Source organism: Anabrus simplex, chromosome 5 (assembly GCF_040414725.1).
Source record: "Anabrus simplex isolate iqAnaSimp1 chromosome 5, ASM4041472v1, whole genome shotgun sequence".
NCBI lineage: Eukaryota > Metazoa > Arthropoda > Insecta > Orthoptera > Tettigoniidae > Anabrus > Anabrus simplex.
In genome coordinates, this window is record NC_090269.1 from 110,875,612 (window position 1) to 110,896,043 (window position 20,432).

Here is a 20,432-nt window from a genome sequence, read left to right on the forward strand (position 1 = left end):
CTAATCACCCTGACATATTGGCATCCATTCCTTTAGAACTGCAAGAAAATCAGGTCCCTTGTAATTTAAATTTTGGAGATGTAGTGAAAACACTTGGTATTCTCTGGCACCTTGTTGAAGATATATTCAAGTTCGGAGTTACATCAACTAAGGATGCTCCTCCACAGTGGACTAAACGCACCATTCTGGCTACTGTAGCAGCAATATTTGATCCTCTGGGACTACTTGGTCCAGTTATTGTACGATGCAAACTCTTCATCCAAACACTTTGGCAACAACAAGTAGACTGGGATGAGTCCCTCCCCAATCAAATTGAAATTTCATGGATAAACACCCATAAACACCTATCTGCACTGAGTAACATCGTCATACCAAGGAGAGTCACATGTAACGGAGCAATGGTGCACCTGGAGCTACATGGTTTCTCGGACGCATCGGAGAAAGCGTATGGCGCCTGTATTTTCCTGTGGTGCATTAGTATCAATGGTGATGTTACCGTATCCCTGTTGACTGCTAAGTCGAGAGTGGCACCTCTAAAGCAAATCTCGTTACCTCGGCTGGAGCTATGTGGTGCTGTACTATTGAGCCGATTGATGGATAAGGTGTTTGTAGCTATCAACATGAGAATTGAAGTTCGATATTACTAGACGGACTCTACGATAGTTCTAGCTTGGATAGCAGGTTCACCCAATTCTTGGAAGACTTTTGTGGCTAACAGGGTGTCAGAAATACAGGACTTGTCAAGAGTAGAGGACTGGAAACACGTTCCCTCACAAGACAATCCCGCAGACTGTATTTCAAGAGGACTTGAACCACAGGAACTTGAGACAATGCTGCTAGGTGGGCGGGACCTAGTTGGCTTCAGAATCATCCATCAACTTGGCCAGTCTTAAAGGAAACCATCTCTAACATACCAGAAGAGCGAGCACCAACTATGTGCCTCGTGACAGTTAACCATGACCTGGACGACTACCTTAGACGCTTTTCCAGTTGGTCTAGACTACGAGTGACAGCCTATTTGCTTAGATTTCTTCAAAATCTTTGAAGTAATGTTACTGAGAGGCGTCATGGGCCATTGACCACAGCTGAGTTACGTCATTCCTTGAAGGTTGTCATTGGCATGTCGCAACGTTCCACCTTTGCGCAAGAACTACATAACCTGCAACAGGGGAAGATGATCCCATCTGAAAGCAAACTTATGGCACTCCATCCTTTTCTTGACAGCGCCAATTTGATTAGGGTGGGCGGTACACTTGAAAATTCTTCAGCCCCCTACGACCAGAAACATTCCTTCATATTGCATCCTAAACACCATATCACCAAACTCATCATCCTGCATGAACACCATAGGCTTTTACATGCGGGAAGTCAGTTGGTGTTAGCTTCTCTACGTCAGAGATTCTGGTTCACTAATGGGAAATCTATCGTTAGACAGGTCATTCACAACTGTCTCACTTGTTTCAAGTTAAAGGCAACCACGACAAACCAACTCATGGGTCAGCTACCCCCAGCAAGGGTTAACTCCAGTAAACCATTTTCCAACTGTGGAGTTGACTATGGAGGTCCATTGTATGTCAAGCATGGCACCCCTAGGAGCAGGACACGAACCAAATGTTACATTGCCCTCTTCGTGTGTATGGCCACGAAAGCAGTTCATCTCGAACTTGTTAGCAGTCTATCTACTGAGGCATTCATTGCAGCTCTACGGAGGTTCATCTCACGACGTGGACGATGCAGCAAGATCTTCAGTGATAACGGAACCTGCTTCATTGGAGCAATGAGAAAGCTGAAGGAGTTGCAGCACCTGATGAGGTCCCGCAGTCATCAGTCTGCTGTTAAGGAGTTTGCGTCCAACGAAGGTATTGACTGGCACTTCATTCCACCTCATGCTCCCCATTTTGGAGGTCTTTGGGAAGCAGGAATCAAGTCAGTGAAGAATCACCTCAAGAGGGTCGCCGGAGACACACTTCTCACCTTTGAAGAAATGTACACCCTTTTAACTCAGATTGAAGCGTGCTTAAACTCCCGACCAATAACCCCCTTACCCAACAATCCTGATGAATTTTCCTTCCTCACTCCTGGACATTTTTTGATTGGTGAATCACTCTCATCCTTCCCTGAACCAGACTGTCTTACTACTTCAATTTCATATGTATCTAGATGGCAGCTAGTTCAGCGGTGTCGACAGCAAATATGGAAGCGATGGTCATGTGACTATCTCTCTCAATTACAGCAGTGAACCAAATGGCACAACCCCAAGACCAATGTCCAAACAGGAACACTTGTCCTTATCAAGGAGGACAATCTTCCACCCCTTATGTGGCAGACTGGCATCATAGAGGAGGTTCATCCCGGAGCTGACGGTCATGTTCGTGTGGTATCTGTGCGCACTGCCAAGGGAACCTACCAACGACCAGTGACCAAGATATGCCTGTTTCCTACCTACTGACGCATGAGGCACCCATTATCTGTGGATGTGTAGTTGTGTGTTTTTTTTCTGCTATTGATTCACATGTTCATGTATCTTGTTATACTGCAGCATCAGATGACTGAACTATGCTGAGTTTACAGTGCAATTGTTTTCCTTTTTTGTTTTCTTTTGTTCTTCGTTTTGGTGACTTGCAATGTACATACTCCTTTCTGTGTCAGTTTATTCATTCATTTGTAATTTGTAGTCCAAATTAGGTGGGCGGCATGTTTGATTGCTTAGCTCTTTTTTATTTCACCTGACATGTGGACAGTGGCAGCAATGGTCAAGGACTCTGAGTAAGAGGAGAGTGGCATGATGGGAGTGAGTGTAAAAAATGGAGGAGCTCGAGTAGACACGCGTGTTTCAGTTAATGTATTTGTTAGTTTTAAGTGATTTATGTGTACAATAAACATGTGGTTTCATTCAGTGCAATTTGAATTATTTCGTGAGCTACCAGAGAGGTGTTGTGTGGATCAAATGCAACAGTCACCTCTTATGACAGGCATAAAAGAGCTGTATGGACCTATCCATTTCTCATCGGGCACCTTTGATTAAAAGCACACCTCGACCACGCTGGAATTTCAATAAAGCCAAGTGGAATTGCTTTTCAGAAGATCTTGACAAATGTGTCCGATTCATACTGCTTATTCAGTCTAACTACGAGTGTTTTGCTGGAGTTATTATCTCAATTGCCAAGAAATATATTCCAAGAGGGCTGCAGAAAGAGTATATCCCTGGATGGAATGAAACTTGTGAGACACTCTATGAGGAGTATATACAGGGTGGAGATCCTGAAATAGCAAGAGCTCTTACAGAGTTTAGATGAATCTCGACAGCAGAAGTGGAATAATACGGTTAAGACTATGGACTTCAAACAGTCCAGCAGAAAAGCCTGGAGTCTTCTCAGGAAACTTACCGGAAACAGAACCTGCCACAAGAGAAATGGTTGCATCACCCCCAACCTAGTAGCTGAACATATTTTTAATATGTCAGGAGCGCCCTCTGCTAAGAAACATACCGTCCAAGTAAAGAAGTTGCTCAAACAACAGAAAAGCAACTTGCAGGAGAACTCTATATACTCGGAACCATTTTCACATCTGGAAGTAGATACTGCTATTAAAAGCCTCAAACCAGGTAAAGCTGCTGGCTTTGATGGGATATTTCCTGAGTTTCTGATACATAGTGGTCCAAACACAAGGCTCTGGTTGGCTAAATTCTACTCTAATATATTATCGTCTGGACATCTGCCATATGAATTCCGGGTAAGCAAGATCATTGCAATTCTGAAACCCGGTAAACCGGAAGACCAAGTCGATAGCTACCGACCAATAGCATTGCTGAGTGTTTGCTATAAACTCCTTGAGAGATTTGTGTACAACAGAATTAGTTCGGCCATTAATGAAGTGATCCCAGTAGAGCAAGCTGGATTCAGGCAGAACCAAAGCTGTGTTGACCAGGTGCTAGCACTAACAAATCACATTGAAGCTGGTTTTCAAAGGGGTACTAAAACATCTGTAGTCTTTGTAGATCTAAAGGCTGCATATGATACTGTGTGGAGGCAAGGGTTGATGTTGAAGCTGCAACGAGTTATCCCTTGCAAAACTGTAACCACACTGATCAACAATATGCTAACCGAAAGGCTCTTCCGTGTCGTCATGTTTGATGACATTAGTCGTCTTAGGAAACTAAAAAATGGCCTTCCCCAGGGATCAGTATTGGCACCTCTTCTATTCAATCTCTACATATCGGATATCCCTGAGACAAAATCATTAAAATTTTCTTATGCAGACGACCTAGCCATTGCCATTCAACATCCAGATCTCAGCCATGCCGAGGCCATCCTGACGTCTGACCTGAATACACTTAGCTGTTACTTCCGAAACTGGAGACTACAACCCAGCATGAATAAGACAGAATCTGCTTGCTTCCATCTCCATAACAAGTTGGCTAATACAAAACTCCAAGTATGCTTCAATGGCTCAGTGCTAAAGCACAATCCTAATATAAAGTACCTCGGGGTAACGCTTGACCGAACTCTATCTTATAGAAAGCATCTTGAAAACCTCGGATCTAAGTTGAGATCACGTAATAATATTCTGTTTAAATTGTGTGGAACTTCATGGGGTGCTTCAGCGGACACATTACGACGCACTGGGCTTGGCCTCGTGTATTCTGCAGCTGAATACTGCTCTTCAGTATGGCTTAACAGTTGCCACGTGAAGAACGTCGATGTACAACTTAACACCACCATGCGTATCATCTCTGGTACTCTGAAGCCTACTGCAACGCACTGGTTGCCAGTCCTGTCCCACACTGCTCCAACAAGCCTGCGACGTTCAAGAGCCCTTGTTCAAGAATATGATAAGAACATGTCCAATCAAACTCTACCTATCCACAGAGATGTTGCAGACCTCTGGAGACAAAGGCTGAAATCCGGTAAGCCACCAATGAAAACAGCTAAGAATCTAATGGATGCTGGTTTCAATTTAAAAGAGGAATGGAAAGAGTAATGGATCCGTACAGCTCCGGAGTGGTCAAGCTTCTTTAATCCAAACCACGCCCCAGCTGGTTTCAGTTTGCCAAGAAGAACGTGGGCATCACTAAACAGGTTTCGCACTAATTGTGGAAGATCTGCATTCTCCCTTCACCAGTGGGGCTTCGGGGACTCTCCAGCGTGTGATTGTGGAGCTTTAGTCCAGACCATGCATCATATAAGGGACGAATGCCCTCTGCGTGCTCATGGTGGAGACCGGAAAGACTTTGCTAATGTCTCAGAATCCCTAGTGCAGTAGATAAACAATTTAGATATCCATGTGTAATTGTTCCCTACTTACCATGTATTCTTTGCAGGTTTTTCTATTGTATAATATTGTATATACTTTTCTATTCTGTAAATTCCATACGCTTAATAATAATCGGGCACCCTGAAAGCTGCCGACAATACTACCATTTTCACTGACAGACAGGACATCTTGAACCGCTTGCTCTTAAACCACAGTTCTTCTGCTGCTCCTCCAACATGTGTCACAACCACCTCCACAACCTTGTATGGCAGTCCTACCTACTTTTCAGGAATTTAGAAAGGCTCTTGATAATCTAAAACCATACCTGCCAACTTTTAGAAACCAAAAATAGGAAGATTTTTTTAATTCTTGGATTTCATCACATATATTCCACCACGGTCTAGGTGAAAAAATATCAAGATAAAAGGCATACATATCTACAGTTACAATGCGAATTGACCATTAAATTTAAAATCTTAAACTACCAAAACATAAAAATGGTTACAAGAAAATGTACCTAATTTCTCATTTATGACACTTAAACGAATAATATTTATGCCACACCGACACACGCAACAAAATGCATAATACCGTATTTTCTCGCGTAATTAACGCACTTTTTTGACGAAAAATAGGCGAAAACTTCGGATGCATAAATTATTCAAGATATTCAGATAGTTACAATTCATTTATACAGGGTGAAGCGAAATTCGCGCACTCGGGCGTCGCAGTGCGACTCCTCACATGCCATCAATAAAAGAATGTCTCTCACAAAAGTTCGTCCTGCGAGTATATCCAGCAGAAAAAGAAAGTTGAAGAGTGGCAATCTGGCAACACTGTAACCACATGTAGGGTAACTACCTCTGTCAGCACGTATTAGCCGTGCTGTACGGTTGGTGCAGTGGATAGAGTTTTGGGTTAGCATGCAGGAGGTCGAGGGTTCGAACCTATGTTGAAGCGCATTTTTCATTTGCTAATTTCCATCGGACATTACATACTGTAATACAGTAAGACACCCTTTCTTAAGTCACATGTATCTAACATTTACAAAATTTAGTAACGCTGAACACGTTGTAACGCATCTATAGATGAAGTGGAAAGGTCGTCTTTCAAAGCTGACCAATGAAAACGAATGTTCATCATCATGTTACAGTGAAGACCTCAACGGCAGTGAAGGCAGAGAAGAGGGACTTCGGAATGGTGGAACTGGCGGAAGTGGCAACCCTCCTATTCTGGGTAAACAGAACAAGAACTGCTGCCTTGCATTAGAAGTGGGAACTTTAAAGGCTAAGGGAAGAAACCCCAACAGAAAATCAGCCTGGTGCCTCAGGTTTAAGATGGCAGCCCCATCAAAGCACTCTGAAGCAGTGGGTTAATCGATCATTCTTAATCTGATTATAGAAACTGAAGCGAAATTACAAAACCGGACAGATAACCTGATGATGACCTTTGGCATGAAGAGGATAATGAAAATTGATTTCTGGAACGAGGACCTACAGTAGAGGGAGAAAAGCAGACTGAAACAAGTGACACGGGAAATGAACTATGGGCTGGATATTCTGGGACTGAATTAGGTGAGGTGGCCAGGATTCGGCAAGGTACAGCCAACAGATGAATTACATTTCTATATTCTGGTGGTAAAGACGAAGAGCACAGGGATGGTGTGGGATAGCTGCTCAGTAGAACTGCAATGAGAAGTCTTATGGAAGCCGATTTCTAGTAGGCTACTGACCGCTAGGTTTAAGACCAAGATCAGGAACGTGACTATTATCCAATGCTATGCATCTACAGAACAATCGGAGTTGGGAGGAAAGGTAGAATTCTACCAAATGTTGCGAGATACCACACTGACAAAAAGTAAGGACGATATTCTCATTGTTATGGGAGACTCCAACACGAAGGTTGGCTCAAAAAATTAGATTGGAGTTCTTGGCAAGATGAATGAAAATGGGGAAAAGTCTATGGAATATTGTACCAGCCAAGACTTGGTGATAGTTGGCATGGCGTTCCCGCATAGGTGGTGCCACAAGGTCACGTGGGTGTCTCCTAATCAGGTCACAGAAAAAAAAAATGATCACAATGTGGTGAGCAGGAGGTTCAGAAGAAATTTGGAAGATGTTAGGAACAAGAGAGGAGCGGACATTGGCAGTGACCATCATCTTGTTACAATTAAATTGAAATAACAAATAACGTAGTTCAATCTATCCAATACAAGTAAATAAGAAATGTGGTGTTACACTCCTGTTTAATTATAAGCGGGAGCGGTACTGGTTTCGACCCCAATCTGGGTCATCATCAGCCGAATAAAATGCAAAAAACAATGCATAGGTAAATAAGAAATTAAAGAATGAGTCTTTAACAAAAACAGTTGAAGCAATATAAGATAATCGGGATAGGCAAAGCACGATTTTAAATTGTAAAATCTAGAAGAAATAGAAGGTCAGTCACTTAAGGCGCAATCTTCTGAATAGTAGCACAACACACGCAAAGTTCGGCACTGTCTCAAAATGTTTACGAGAAGCGGAGAACAGTTAAGTGAGCCAGCCTGCATATACTATCAGGTGCGAAGTCACAATACAATTTAGTAAATATGAAGTCCCAGAATTGTGTAGAAGTCAAAGACGAGTCGCTTGACTGAAGCAAATTGCTAGCTCCTGAAGATCAGCGCAACATATTCAATGTCCGTCGCTGTGCTTTCAAATGCCGACGGAACTCGGTGAATAGCTTAGTGATCCAGTCTGTAATTGTTTCAGTTGCAAAAATGTATGTATATATATAAAATACAATTTAATATAATTGAAGTATGTAACTAGGATCTTGTAGATTCTTTAGAACAGTTGACATAAAAAACAAATGTGAAGAGAAAAATGGTATAAAGCGCAATACCAGAAACAAATGAAAAACATATGCACAGTGCGCTACTTCTTGAAGATAAGAATTCAGGTCGTAATTGAGGTAATCCAAGGCAGTGCAAGGCATGAGTTTAAATTTGAATGTAAAGATCCAAAATGCAAATGTATACTAGTATACAGGTCAATTCGGAAAGTAGGTTCCCCCCCCCCCCTCGAGAGGAGAGGTGAAAAAAGATAGGATAAGTTAATAAAGGAAGAGGATTAGTAGATAAGAGAAGATTAAAAGGATTGGAAGTTAAAAGAGGGTGGGAAAGGATAAGATAGGGAAATAAAGGAGGGGTTGTTTAGGGTGAGTTAGGTGGGTAGGTTATTGGAGGTAGAAAACATGGGTAGGAACTGTGTACGGCATAGAAAATTCGGGTTTAGAAATTTAGAATTTTTGAGAAGAATTAGGAAGTCAAATAGGATATTGGGTTTTTCAGAAATGTCGTTTAAATTGAAATTAGGGTTGAAGTATTGGTCAAGGTGATTAAAATAATTTTCAGTAGTCTTTAGCAGGTCACTGTTAATGATTTTGAGTATTTTAATGTCTTTTTCAATATTGGTGAAATTATGCTTGGAGTCTTGTATGTGTTGTCCTATAGCAGAGAATCTGTTGTATTTAATGGCATTGATATGTTCGGAGTATCTGATGTTGAAGTTGTGGCCAGTTTGTCCAATGTACGAGGAGCTGCAGTTGTTACATTTGAATCTGTATACTCCAGATTTAGAAAAAAACATTAGATTTATTTAGTGATTTAGAGTTGTGTAATATATCAAGATTTCTGTTATTAGTTCTAAAAGAAATTTTCATGTTGTGTTTTTTAAGAAAATTAGTTATTTTATAAGCATCTTGAGTGAAAGTACAAGTGAAAAATGCAGTGGGTTTGGTTTTATCTTTTGATAACGTAGTTTTAGGACGGTGTTTGAATTTGTTGATTATACATAGAGGCATGATTTTTTCGCATTAACGATAAACGCGACAAAAAATATTTTGAAGTGATTTTACGATATTTTTATGAATCATATGTTTCTGCTTAAGAAAATATGGATATTATGTTCGCGAATTAAAGCAATAAGGCCATTTTAAAGTGAAATTCAATTATTTTGTGATAAGTGTGATATTACAGCGAAATCTGTAGTGAATTACATAAAATCAGCTTCATGGTCCGTATCGCACTTCAATAGATTCACAATTAAGTATTTATTTTCCACCTAGTCGATACAATGATTGCTTAAGGCAATTTTTAATGGTCAAAAGTGGTACATGTTTCGTATATTATATTATTATTATTATTATTATTATTATTATTATTATTATTAATTTTTGTTTAGTTCTTGAGGAGTATGATACAGAAGAGTAGAAGAGACAAAATAAGGAATGAGAAAATCCGGGAAGAAATTGGAGTGGAAAAAATGAATGATAGAATAGAGAAGAGCCGACGAAGATGGTTTGGGCACATAAAGCGAATGAGCGACGAAAGAATGCCAAAATAGGTGATGGAAATGCAAATTCAAGGAAAGAGAGGCCGTGGACGACCACGATTGAGATGGAAGGATACCATCCAACGTAGCATTATAGAAAGAAACCTGGACTGGGACACAGTGTTGGAGAAGGAGTGGTGGAAAGACTGAAGAAAGTGGAAAGGAACCATATTTGCCCCTACCCAGCTACAGCTGGATAAAGGGAAATGATGATGATGATGATGATTATTATTATTATTAATTTTTGTGTTTTCTAAGAAATTGAGATATATTTCGGCTAGAATGCCTGAAGCTGGTGAGCCCATAGCTAAACCATCTTGTTGGTAAATGGTGTTTTCAAAGGTGAAATAATTATTGTTGAGAACCAATTTTAAGATTGACATGAAGTCTTGAATTTCAAGTTTACCCAGATTACTGAATTTGTTTAAGTTGTTGTTTATTATGGGGAATAATTTGGAAATTGGAATACTAGGATACATGTTTACGATGTCAAAAGAATGGAGAGAAAAATTTGATTGGATGTCAAAGTTCTTTCATTTGTCGATTAATTCAGATGTGTTTTTGATGGATTTGTTGGATAAAAATCGATAGTTTTTTAGTAAAAATGTTTGGATGAATTTAGAAGTATTATATAAGGGACTGGGTCTGTAATTGATTATTGGGTGGATGGGAATGTTAGTTTAATGAACTTTTGGAAGTGCTTTGGCAGTGGGTAGGCCTGGGTTCATGTTTATTAATTTAGTTTTTTCTTGGTCGGTGAGGAGAAAGGAAGTGTTTTTTAAGGTTTGTTTGAGCAAGCGTTGGATTTTAGTGGTTGGGTCTTTTTTTACTATAGAAAAAGAAGAGTTGTTGAAGAAATCTTTAGTTTTAGCTATGTAGTCAGTTTTTTTCCATTATGACAGTGGTGTTGCCTTTATCAGATTTGGTAATGATGAGATTATTGTCATTGATTTTCTTTTTAAGATCTAAAATGTGTTTATTGTCATTAATTAAATTATTAATTATATTACTATTATTATTATGATTTAGGGAAGTGTTTTTGTTATTATTAATGAAGATTTTTTCAAGTTTTCTTTTTACTTCGTATCTGATTTCATCTTGTTCTTCTGTCGGCATTTTATGAATGGCTATTTCAGATTCAATTATTAAATTGGTGGCTATATTGAGAGTACTGAGGTTGGGCCAATTGTGTTCGAGGCCCTTAGCAAGAATTAAGTTTTTATCATCACTCAGAGTTGTTTTAGATAAATTGACAATGGGAGGATGGAATTGTTCCATGGTTTTGGAAGGTGTGTTAACGTTCTTGATATGATATTTATGTGAAGAAGAATTGTGCTTTAGAATGTTGAGTTTTTTCTCAAGGGTTTGTTGCTTAATTGATAATTCGTGAAATAATTTATTATCAACTTGAGTTAGGAAGAGGTTCAATTGTGCACTTGGGAGAAGATTACCAATTTCTAGGTGTGTTTCATATAATCTGTTATTTGAAAATGATTTTTTCTTGTACAAGGAACGGATTTTGTTTATCAACCAAATTTTATTGGTTATTCTTTGGGTTTTTAACATGTGAGGAGAAGAATGGGTTTTTCTGATACAACTTTGAAGAAACTTAGGAGTAAGGTTATAGGAAATGCTTTGTTTTAGGAAGTCTATATCTTTTCCTAATTTAGCAATCTTGATCTTTAGGCCCATGTAAGAGAAGGCTTTATGTTTAGCTTGGTTAGCTTGTGCATTTAAAGATAAAAATTTTGGGTCTTTACATTCAAATTTAAACTCATGCCTTGCGCTGCCTTGGACTACCTCAATTACGACCTGAATTCTTATCTTCAAGAAGTAGCACACTGTGCATATATGTTTTTCATTTGTTTCTGGTATTGCGCTTTATACCACTTTTCTCTTCACATTTGTTTTTTACGTCAACTGTTCTAAAGAATCTACAAGATCCTAGTTACATACTTCAATGGTATTAAATTCTATTTTATATATATAGATATATACATTTTCGCAACCGAAACAATTACAGACTGGATCACTAAGCTATTCACCGAGTTCCGTCGGCATTTGAAAGCACAGGCTGGCTCCCTTAACTGTTCTCCGCTTCTCGTAAACATTTTGAGACAGTGCCGAACTTTGCGTGTGTTGTGCTACTATTCAGAAGATTGCACCTTAAGTGACTGAGCTACTTCTTCTAGATTTTACCATTTAAAATCGCCCAGTGCCTATCTCCATTATCTTATATCGCTTCTTCAATGGTTTTGTTAAAGACTCATTCTTTAATTTCTTATTTACCTATGCATTGTTTTTTGCATTTTATTCGGCTGATGATGACCCAGATTGGGGTTGAAACCGGTACCACTCCCACTTATAATTAAACAGGGGTGTAACACCACATTTCTTATTTACTTGTATTGAATAGGTTGAACTACATTATTTGTTATTTCAATTTAATTGTGATACAGTTCAATATGGAACATCATGAAATTTTTATCTTTAAATGCATCATCTTGTTGTCGCCAACTTCTGTATAAAGATCGTGGCAGTCCACCAAACGTTCAACGCTCAGCACAAGAAGTTTGATGTTGGTAAGCTAAATAATTAGCAGACGTTGGAATAATTTCAATTGGAACTTAGCAACAGACTCCAGGTGTTGGATTCTGAGATAGAGAAAGATGTGGAGAATGTATGGAGCAAGGTGGAGAACATCTTGTGGAAACAAGTGAGAAGCAGCTCGGGTACAAAAACTACCTGTGGAAATAATGGATATCTGACTGGACCTGGGACAAGATAAATAACAGGAAGGAGCTACGAGGGGGTACCTAAAAATAACCGGTATAACATTGCCGTGAGCGAAGCTTGTGTAGTATGCATTTCTGCCGCTAGGCATGTATAGCGCAACTCAATGACAGTTTAGCGCCATCTGTGTTGTCGACCTGGCTTGTTCTTTTATTTAAATCTAAGAATTTCATTTTTGTCCGTATTGAACTGAGAATGGAAGATAGGAAACTTAAAAGGGTCCACCTTTTCAATACAAAAATGTTATAGTTTATTTACAAGATATATTTACACTTGGAACTAGTTTCAACGCTGTTTGGCGTCATCTTCAGCCAAAATGTGGGAAGTAGGCTAGCATGTAGACATTTATATTACACAAGGCGTTACATTAAACAATACACATCTTAAGAGGAGATAAAAACAGGGACGAATATAGAAACAAATGAATCGTTGAGAAAGCAAAAGTTATACATATTAAAAATAACCTTAACCACACATCTTGCAGTGCGAAAATATTCGCCTTGAATGATTCCTGAATACAAAACGCACGCGCACACATTTCTGAAGAGCCAGCAGGCAGGAAAAAGTAAAGTGATTCAAGGCAAATATTTTCGCACTGCAAGATGTGTGGTTAAGGCTATTTTTAATATGTATAACTTTTGCTTTCTCAACGATTCATTTGTTTCTATATTCGTCCCTGTTCTTATCTCCTCGTAAAATGTGTATTGTTTAATGTAACACCTTGTGTAAAAAATTGTGTTAAATGAAGAAGTTATATCATGTTCAAGATCATGCTTTCACGTCTCTGCACAATATTTAAAATACAATTTACCGTTGGTCTTTATAGCTATTGTTGAGAGTGAAGGAGAATTTCCTGTTGTGTATGTTTATCAAGAACTCAAGGGAGACTTCATTAGTTAGTCAGAACATAGAAAAAATGATGAACTCTTCTCAGAAGAACTCTTAAGGTTTCACTTTACTTTTTCCTGCCTGCTGGCTCTTCAGAAATGTGTGCGCGTGCGTTTTGTATTCAGGAATCATTCAAGGCGAATATTTTCGCACTGCAAGATGTGTGGTTAAGGTTATTTTTAATATGTATAACTTTTGCTTTCTCAACGATTCATTTGTTTCTATATTTGTCCCTGTTTTTATCTCCTCTTAAGATGTGTATTGTTTAATGTAACGCCTTGTGTAATATAAATGTCTACATGCTAGCCTACTTCCCACATTTTGGCTGAAGATGACGCCAAACAGCGTTGAAACTAGTTCCAAGTGTAAATATATGTTGTAAATAAACTATAACATTTTTGTATTGAAAAGGTGGACCCTTCTAAGTTTCCTATCTTCCTGGCTTGTTCTGTTCATCTGCAGTGATTGTTTCTGCTAGAGCCTGTTTTGTTCTTGTTTCATTTTTTATGATAGCAAGTTTAAATGAACAACATGCAAACCTATTATTGGGAAATTTTAAGAAGATTGCACAACAGTGTTCGTCGAAAAAAAACCCCATTTGTGGCAGACGGGACACTGGTTTGTCCACCATGACAACGCACCTGCACACACACAGCCATCTCTGTTAAGACAGTTTTCGGCTAAAAATGGCACGGTTACGCGGCCCCACACCTGACCTGGCTCCGTGCAACCTCTTCTTATTTGCACGCATGAAAAAGGGCATGAAAGGACACCGATTTGACAACACTGAAGAGGTCAAGGAAAAAATGAGGGAGGAGCTGTCAGTCATTTCTAAGATCATAACAAAAAATGTTTCGAACAGTGGAAGCACCAGTGGGACAAATGTATTAGTTGTAATGAAGAGTATTTTGAAGGGGATACGGTTTTTGGTAAAAAAATTTGGAAATATATGGCTTTTAAAAATAATTTAGTTTTTTTGGGTAACCCAATCATAAAGGACAAACTAAATATCTGCAAGACTAGACAGCAGAAGGCTTTACGTCGCACCGACACAGATATGTCTTATGGCGACGAAGGGACAGGAAGGCCTAGGAATGGGAAGCGGCCGTGGCCTTAATTAAGGTGAAAATGGGAAACCACGGAGAACCATCTTCAGGGCTGCTGACAGTGGGGTTCGAACCCACTATCTCCCGGATGCGAATCTCTGAATTCAAGCATTAGAAGAATCGCAGAAGAATATGAATAATCAGCAACGAGTACCAGCCAAGGACAACAGGCAGGGGATACCGTGGGTGTTATTATACTGACCCCACCCACAGGGAAACGGTCCAAGACCTGCAATCCTGCAAAACAGAAAGATTTAGATGAACTGATGGATGAAGTTCCACCAATTTAAAGGAGTACAACCAGAATATTAAATCCGTTGCTGAATCTGAGAACATTCCTGATGAGCCATTTTTTAATAATAGCAATGACTAGGCCTACAGTTACATAACATCTTCATTCATAAACTTCCTGAACAAAATACAACAACACAGTTTTGGAAATGCAATAAATTCAGTAAGAACATATTAAAAATAAGCTAAATGAAAGATTTAATGATTACTTTTAATTTAGTAGTGAATATAAATATTCTTAATATTGGAGATAGATAATACAGATCATTTCTTATATATTTTTCCAGCCTCATTGAGAAAACTAGATATTTCTCCATTAAAAAAAAGTGTGGATTAACCCATTTTTCCGGACACCTTCAATTTTACTGACCGTCAAAACCAAGATTTAATATGACAAAATTATTTATACCAACTGTACTAAAATATACCCAAGAAAGCTAAAATAAGTTAAAAAAAGAACTAAGCATTAAAAAGAAGAGTAAATCATACAGAAACCAAAAAATTTGATAAGCGGGGAGACAGAGGTACAGAATTTTTAAGTACTTGTAAGTTAAACAGTACCTTCTCTCCATCATCTTCATCTTCTTCTGGATTGTAAGTTTCTGCAAATACAGATTTCCGCCTAGAACTGAATCGTGTTACTGGAGGTTCTGCAAAAGAGAAAATCAGAAGCTTGATAAAATATACAAGTAAGAAAATGTTCAGTTTGATTTCAAAACTAGAATCACCCTTTGGAAAAGATGACTGTCTACGCAGATTAATATGTAACCTGATATCTTAAAACTATGTCTACACTGATGACTAAACTCACAAAATCCAAGCCAATAGAATAAACTATGAGTATTGCAAGGACCCCCCCCCCCCTACAGCCCTTTGCTCAAGGCACCTAAATATTTTTTTTTGGCGACTTCTTTTTCAAGCTGAGTACAATCTTCCCCTTTATATATTTAATTTCCAGTTTCGTGTCGTGAACTACTGCAAAGCACATGTAATAATACACAACCCCTTGACACCCCATATAATTTATATAACTCAATTGAACAAGAGAATGAGTTTAGGTAACGGCAAGGACCTTGGTAAATATGAGCAATTTCTGCTTTGATATTAATGTTAGGCCCTATTACCATTTTAAATAGTTATAAAGGCCGCATTACATAAACAATAGAAGAAAAATTAATGTTAAGTATGAACGTTTGGGTGTCGAGAAAACCTCTCATAAAGAAAATATTACAGACACAGTATATTTCTCATGTAAATGACATGACTGATATCCTGCAACGCCCCTTTACTATCAAAATAGAATCTCTTTCGCTATTAAATTGATTATTTTAACAGAGCTGCTATTGTAAAGTCAAATAGAACGTACTATCAAGGAATTTATTTCCATATGTTGTCAGCATAGACATGTGCATGGACACAAAAGGCACAACAAAGACGCCTTGTAAAACAAGGGTTGTTCCTTGTATGATTTTAGTAATCCTTTAGCATGTCAGACTAATATATACAAAGGAAGTGTAATTTGGTGCTGTTGATGACAATATTCACTTTGCTATTTACATTTTACAATTTACAAGTTTCTTAGAACAGTATCAAAATATAAGTATGCAACAATAGGCTAGTTTCATAAATTTGTATACATAGTTGTATGTCTTATTTATTCTCTTTGCATTTTGTGGTAAACTTTTTTAACATAGTTTATGCCCCCCACCCCATTGGAGTACTTTAATCAGTCAGCTTTCCAGCTTCTTCTTACGCTCCCAAAAGTTTTTCATCCTGTCGGACCTGGCTGTCCTTTGGTTGTCAGTGATGGTATACTTCCTTTGTTCAAATGTTATGAGTTTGAATCGTAAGTGTTTATTCCTTAGAATCCTCTTCTCTTCCTTCAATTTGGAGCATTGATAAATTTAATTCTTCTAAATCATTCTTCATCTCTGTGAACCAAATGTTCTCTGCTTCACTAGTCGGGTTTCTGGAAGTCTGAATACATGACAAAAAGAGGCAATTCTCCTTTTCCACATTGTATCTATTATTGATTCGCTTTCACGATATACCACTTCATTAAGTAATAATCTCCATTTGGTGTTTCTTATTGATGATTGTTCGAATGATTCTTCTACTTTCTGCAATTTATCAGTTGTTAATTTAGTGTTCAACTTGAAGAGTGTTTCACTAGCATAAGTTGCTTCGGATTTTACAACTGTAATGTAATGTCGAAATTTAGCATTCATGGAGAGATTTTTTTAAATAAGTTGGCCAGGTGATTCCCTGTGCTGTTTTCAGTTTAGATGTTCTGCTGTCGATCAATGTTTTCTCTTTTGTGTTCCAGGTTATAATTTCCCCAAGATATTTGAACTTATTCACAATCTTAATTTGTTTACCATTGTCAAGATGAATGGTGGTGTTTCAATTCTGAAGGTCGGCATACTTTCAGTCTTTTCAAGCGAGATTTGCAGTCCAATTTTTGCAGCAATTTTCTTGAGTTCTTCAATTTGAAATTTAGCTTCTTCCACACTACTTGCTAATAATGCAAGATTGTCTGCGAATGCTAGGCAATTACGTTTAATATATCTGCCTATCTTTATGTTTGAATGACATTTCTTTACCCATTCTTGCATGACTTTCTCCAGGGCACGGTTAAACAATAACGGCGAGAGTCCATCTCCCTGTCGAAGTCAAGTGTGGATTTCAAATGGCTCAGACAATTCACCTCTAAAGTTGACTTTCGACTTGGTATTCTTAAGAGTGATTCCAATAAGAATGATGTCCGGCTCCATAGCTAAATGGTTAGTGTGCTGGCCTTTGGTCACAGGGGTCCCAAGTTTGATTGCCGGAAGGGTCGGAAATTTTAACCATAATGGGTTAATTCCCCTGGCACAGGGACTGGGTGTATGTGTCATCTTCATCATCATTTCATCCTCATCACGACGCACAGGTTGCCTACGGGAGTCAAATCAAAAGACCTGCACCAGGCCTCTCTGGAGGCCACACGACATTTCGTTAGACTGATGAGTTTTTGGTGTAAACCAAATTCTTTAAGGATTTTCAGTAGTGACTCATGGTGAATGCTGTCATAAGCTTTTTTGAAATCAAAGAAGTGATGATTAATCTCTTGTTCCAAACTCTATGGTGTTTCATGATCCATTTAAGACTGAGGATTTGATCAGGACAGCTTTGTCCTGGTCGAAATCCTCCCCAATATTCTCCCAGTTCCCGGTCAAGTTGTTCCTGAATTCTTGTATATATACTTTCAGATAAAATCTTATAACTAACATCAAGCAGAGATATACCCCAATAATTACTGGGATCTGATCTATTACAGTTTTTGAGCAGTGGCTGGATTATTGCTGTAGTCCACTCCTCAGGCATTTCTTCAGTATTCCAGATGTCTATGATATGTTTATGTAAATTTTGAAGGGTTTGTTTATTTGCATTCTTCCATCATTCTATTGTAGTGTATAAAACTATGAAATCACAATACCTATTACTACCAAGTTTTACTTTTCAGCAGGCTAGATGCCAGTATATTAACAATGCGAGTACTAGAAATATTACCTGTCTCATAGATTTAAGTGCTGTCTCCTAGATTTAAAAGCATTTCTAATGGCCTGATATGAACTGAAGTGCAAGCATTGGTTAAGTCAGAAACAACAATAATTTGAAAGGCCTTATTATAGCATGCCTTCATCCAAGTCTAGTAAAAATATTATGCATGGTAATAATATTGGATGGATATTGGATGAAATCTGAGGTTAGTTTTGCAGTATAAGAAGTGATCACACCTCAGGATATAAAGCGATGACAACAGTACATGTGTCTACAGAGATGTTCTTACAGGTCTCCCTGACTCATGAAAACTGTGTGACAAGTGTGACCGAACACCATGTTTTACAAGGAACAAAAAAGGAAAATCCAGCCTCCACAATCCTCGTAGCTGGCCTAATTCACTCTTCACTTCCTTTTTTTTCAATTATTTATGGAAAAACAATTACATTGATGGCACCTTACATATAAACAAATATTTTAATGGTAACTTTTATCTTATTTCCAAGGAACAAAGTACAATCAACTTATTAACAGAGTAATTCAAATATGAAAATAAAATTATTTTACGACAGCAATCTAAAACTAATTTTAAGTAGATTTAAAGCACTCTTGAGATCAAAAGCATTAACTCGTGTTTGCTATGTAGATGAATATAATGAATTCCAATTAGTCTAAGTCTGTATTCAAAACAGTTTTCAAATATGAAGACAAATCAGTCAAAAAAGATAGGAACAAAAAAGAAAACTTTGCACCTTTTCAAAAGACTACCGTTTTCATTTTATATTTCCTAGAACTATTTTCTTCCTTTCGATTTCAGCATCTTGCTTTTCTCTTTCAATTCTCAACTTTTTCTGTTTTACCTCCAAATCTTTCAATTGTAATTAAATTTTTGTTTTCTGATTGCTTTTCTTTTTTATTTTACAGGTATGACTGATACCTTCTTCTTGAAGTTTGGATCAAGGTCAGCATACTTCTATTGATAGTAACATTCCTCGAACCACCAACGTGTTTCACACTAATCAAAAATTATTCTCTGGTACACAAATAATTCTTCTAAAAGATTTTCGACTAGTAAATGTTCATTGACAAAAAAGCATGTCTCAATAAATACATTACCATGCGATAAAATGAAACAAAGTTTAATTACAGACCATAGATCTTCATATTTCTCATCTTCTCCTTAGAGACTGAAGTAGAATTCATCAATCCAAAGTCATCCATTCTTTTAGAAATGAAGACATTAATTTGTTGAATTCTGCATTGTTTTGAGCTTCCTTGGTTAACAGACAGAACTGTCGTTTGGCCTTTTCAGCACTTTTATCATATATTCTTGTATGGCTGTGCAAGTTGAGTTGCTGGATGCGCTAGCAAGTGGTTGACTGTTCCAAGAGCTCTTTGTTATCTCAGTGATAAAGTAGTTAATAATTGTAGAAATTTACCAAATTTTGTTTGCGTGTGATACACTTAGCTGCCCAAATAATTGTTTTTAGTGTTTGTAGTAATCTGCGATTAGTGGCATTTATTTACGGTTTTCACACTGAGTAGTTCCGTAGGCGTTCGCTAGATTACAACCTGTAATTTAGGTCTGCATGAAAGAAGAAATCTCTCTTTCTTTTTAATAGTGTACCGGGAGGTACATCCCAACGCCGCGCATTCAAATTCAGCGCCTAAAGAACTCCTCTATTGGTAAAACAGTGAAACTGAAACTACACCTACTTACAAATTTAATCATCAAAAGATGTCACCACTAAAATATCGAGTAATTTTGTTATCGTGCAGTTGCCTACACTGACTGAATTTATCAGTGTTTTGGTTGCCATTCATCAAAAAGTTTGGACATTTTCCCACAGATGACACTACAAAAACTATGATCATGCAACCTGGTGTGAAGTGAAAGAACTTTTGATTTTAAAAAGTTTTGTATTCATAAGTTTTTTTCTCTAATTGATGTTCATTTATATTTGGGTTGGCAATATTTTCTTTTCCTTTCCGCCAGTTTTGAATCTAGCCAATCCCCAATTTCTGTAATTAATTTTCTACCAATCACTGGCTTCTTGTTCGATCCTGAAGAGTAACTTTGAATTGGACTAATTAAATTGAGAGGGTGTGACTGGTTTATTCATGAATGATCTCGAACCTTCCCTGAGGGTTTATAAACTGCAGCTTTTCACGTCTCTTGGTC

The 20,432-nt window shown here is 37.9% G+C and overlaps 1 protein-coding gene across 1 annotated transcript in view; it reads right to left on the minus strand.

Moving 5' to 3' along the window:
* Positions 1-20,432, minus strand: part of Pka-R2 (cAMP-dependent protein kinase type II regulatory subunit) — a 166,249-nt gene that overhangs the window by 96,610 nt on the left and 49,207 nt on the right. Inside the window, exon 2 of the mRNA XM_067147075.2 lies at positions 15,269-15,357. Coding sequence (XP_067003176.1) covers positions 15,269-15,357 — 89 coding nt within the window. The remainder of the gene's footprint in view (positions 1-15,268; positions 15,358-20,432) is intronic.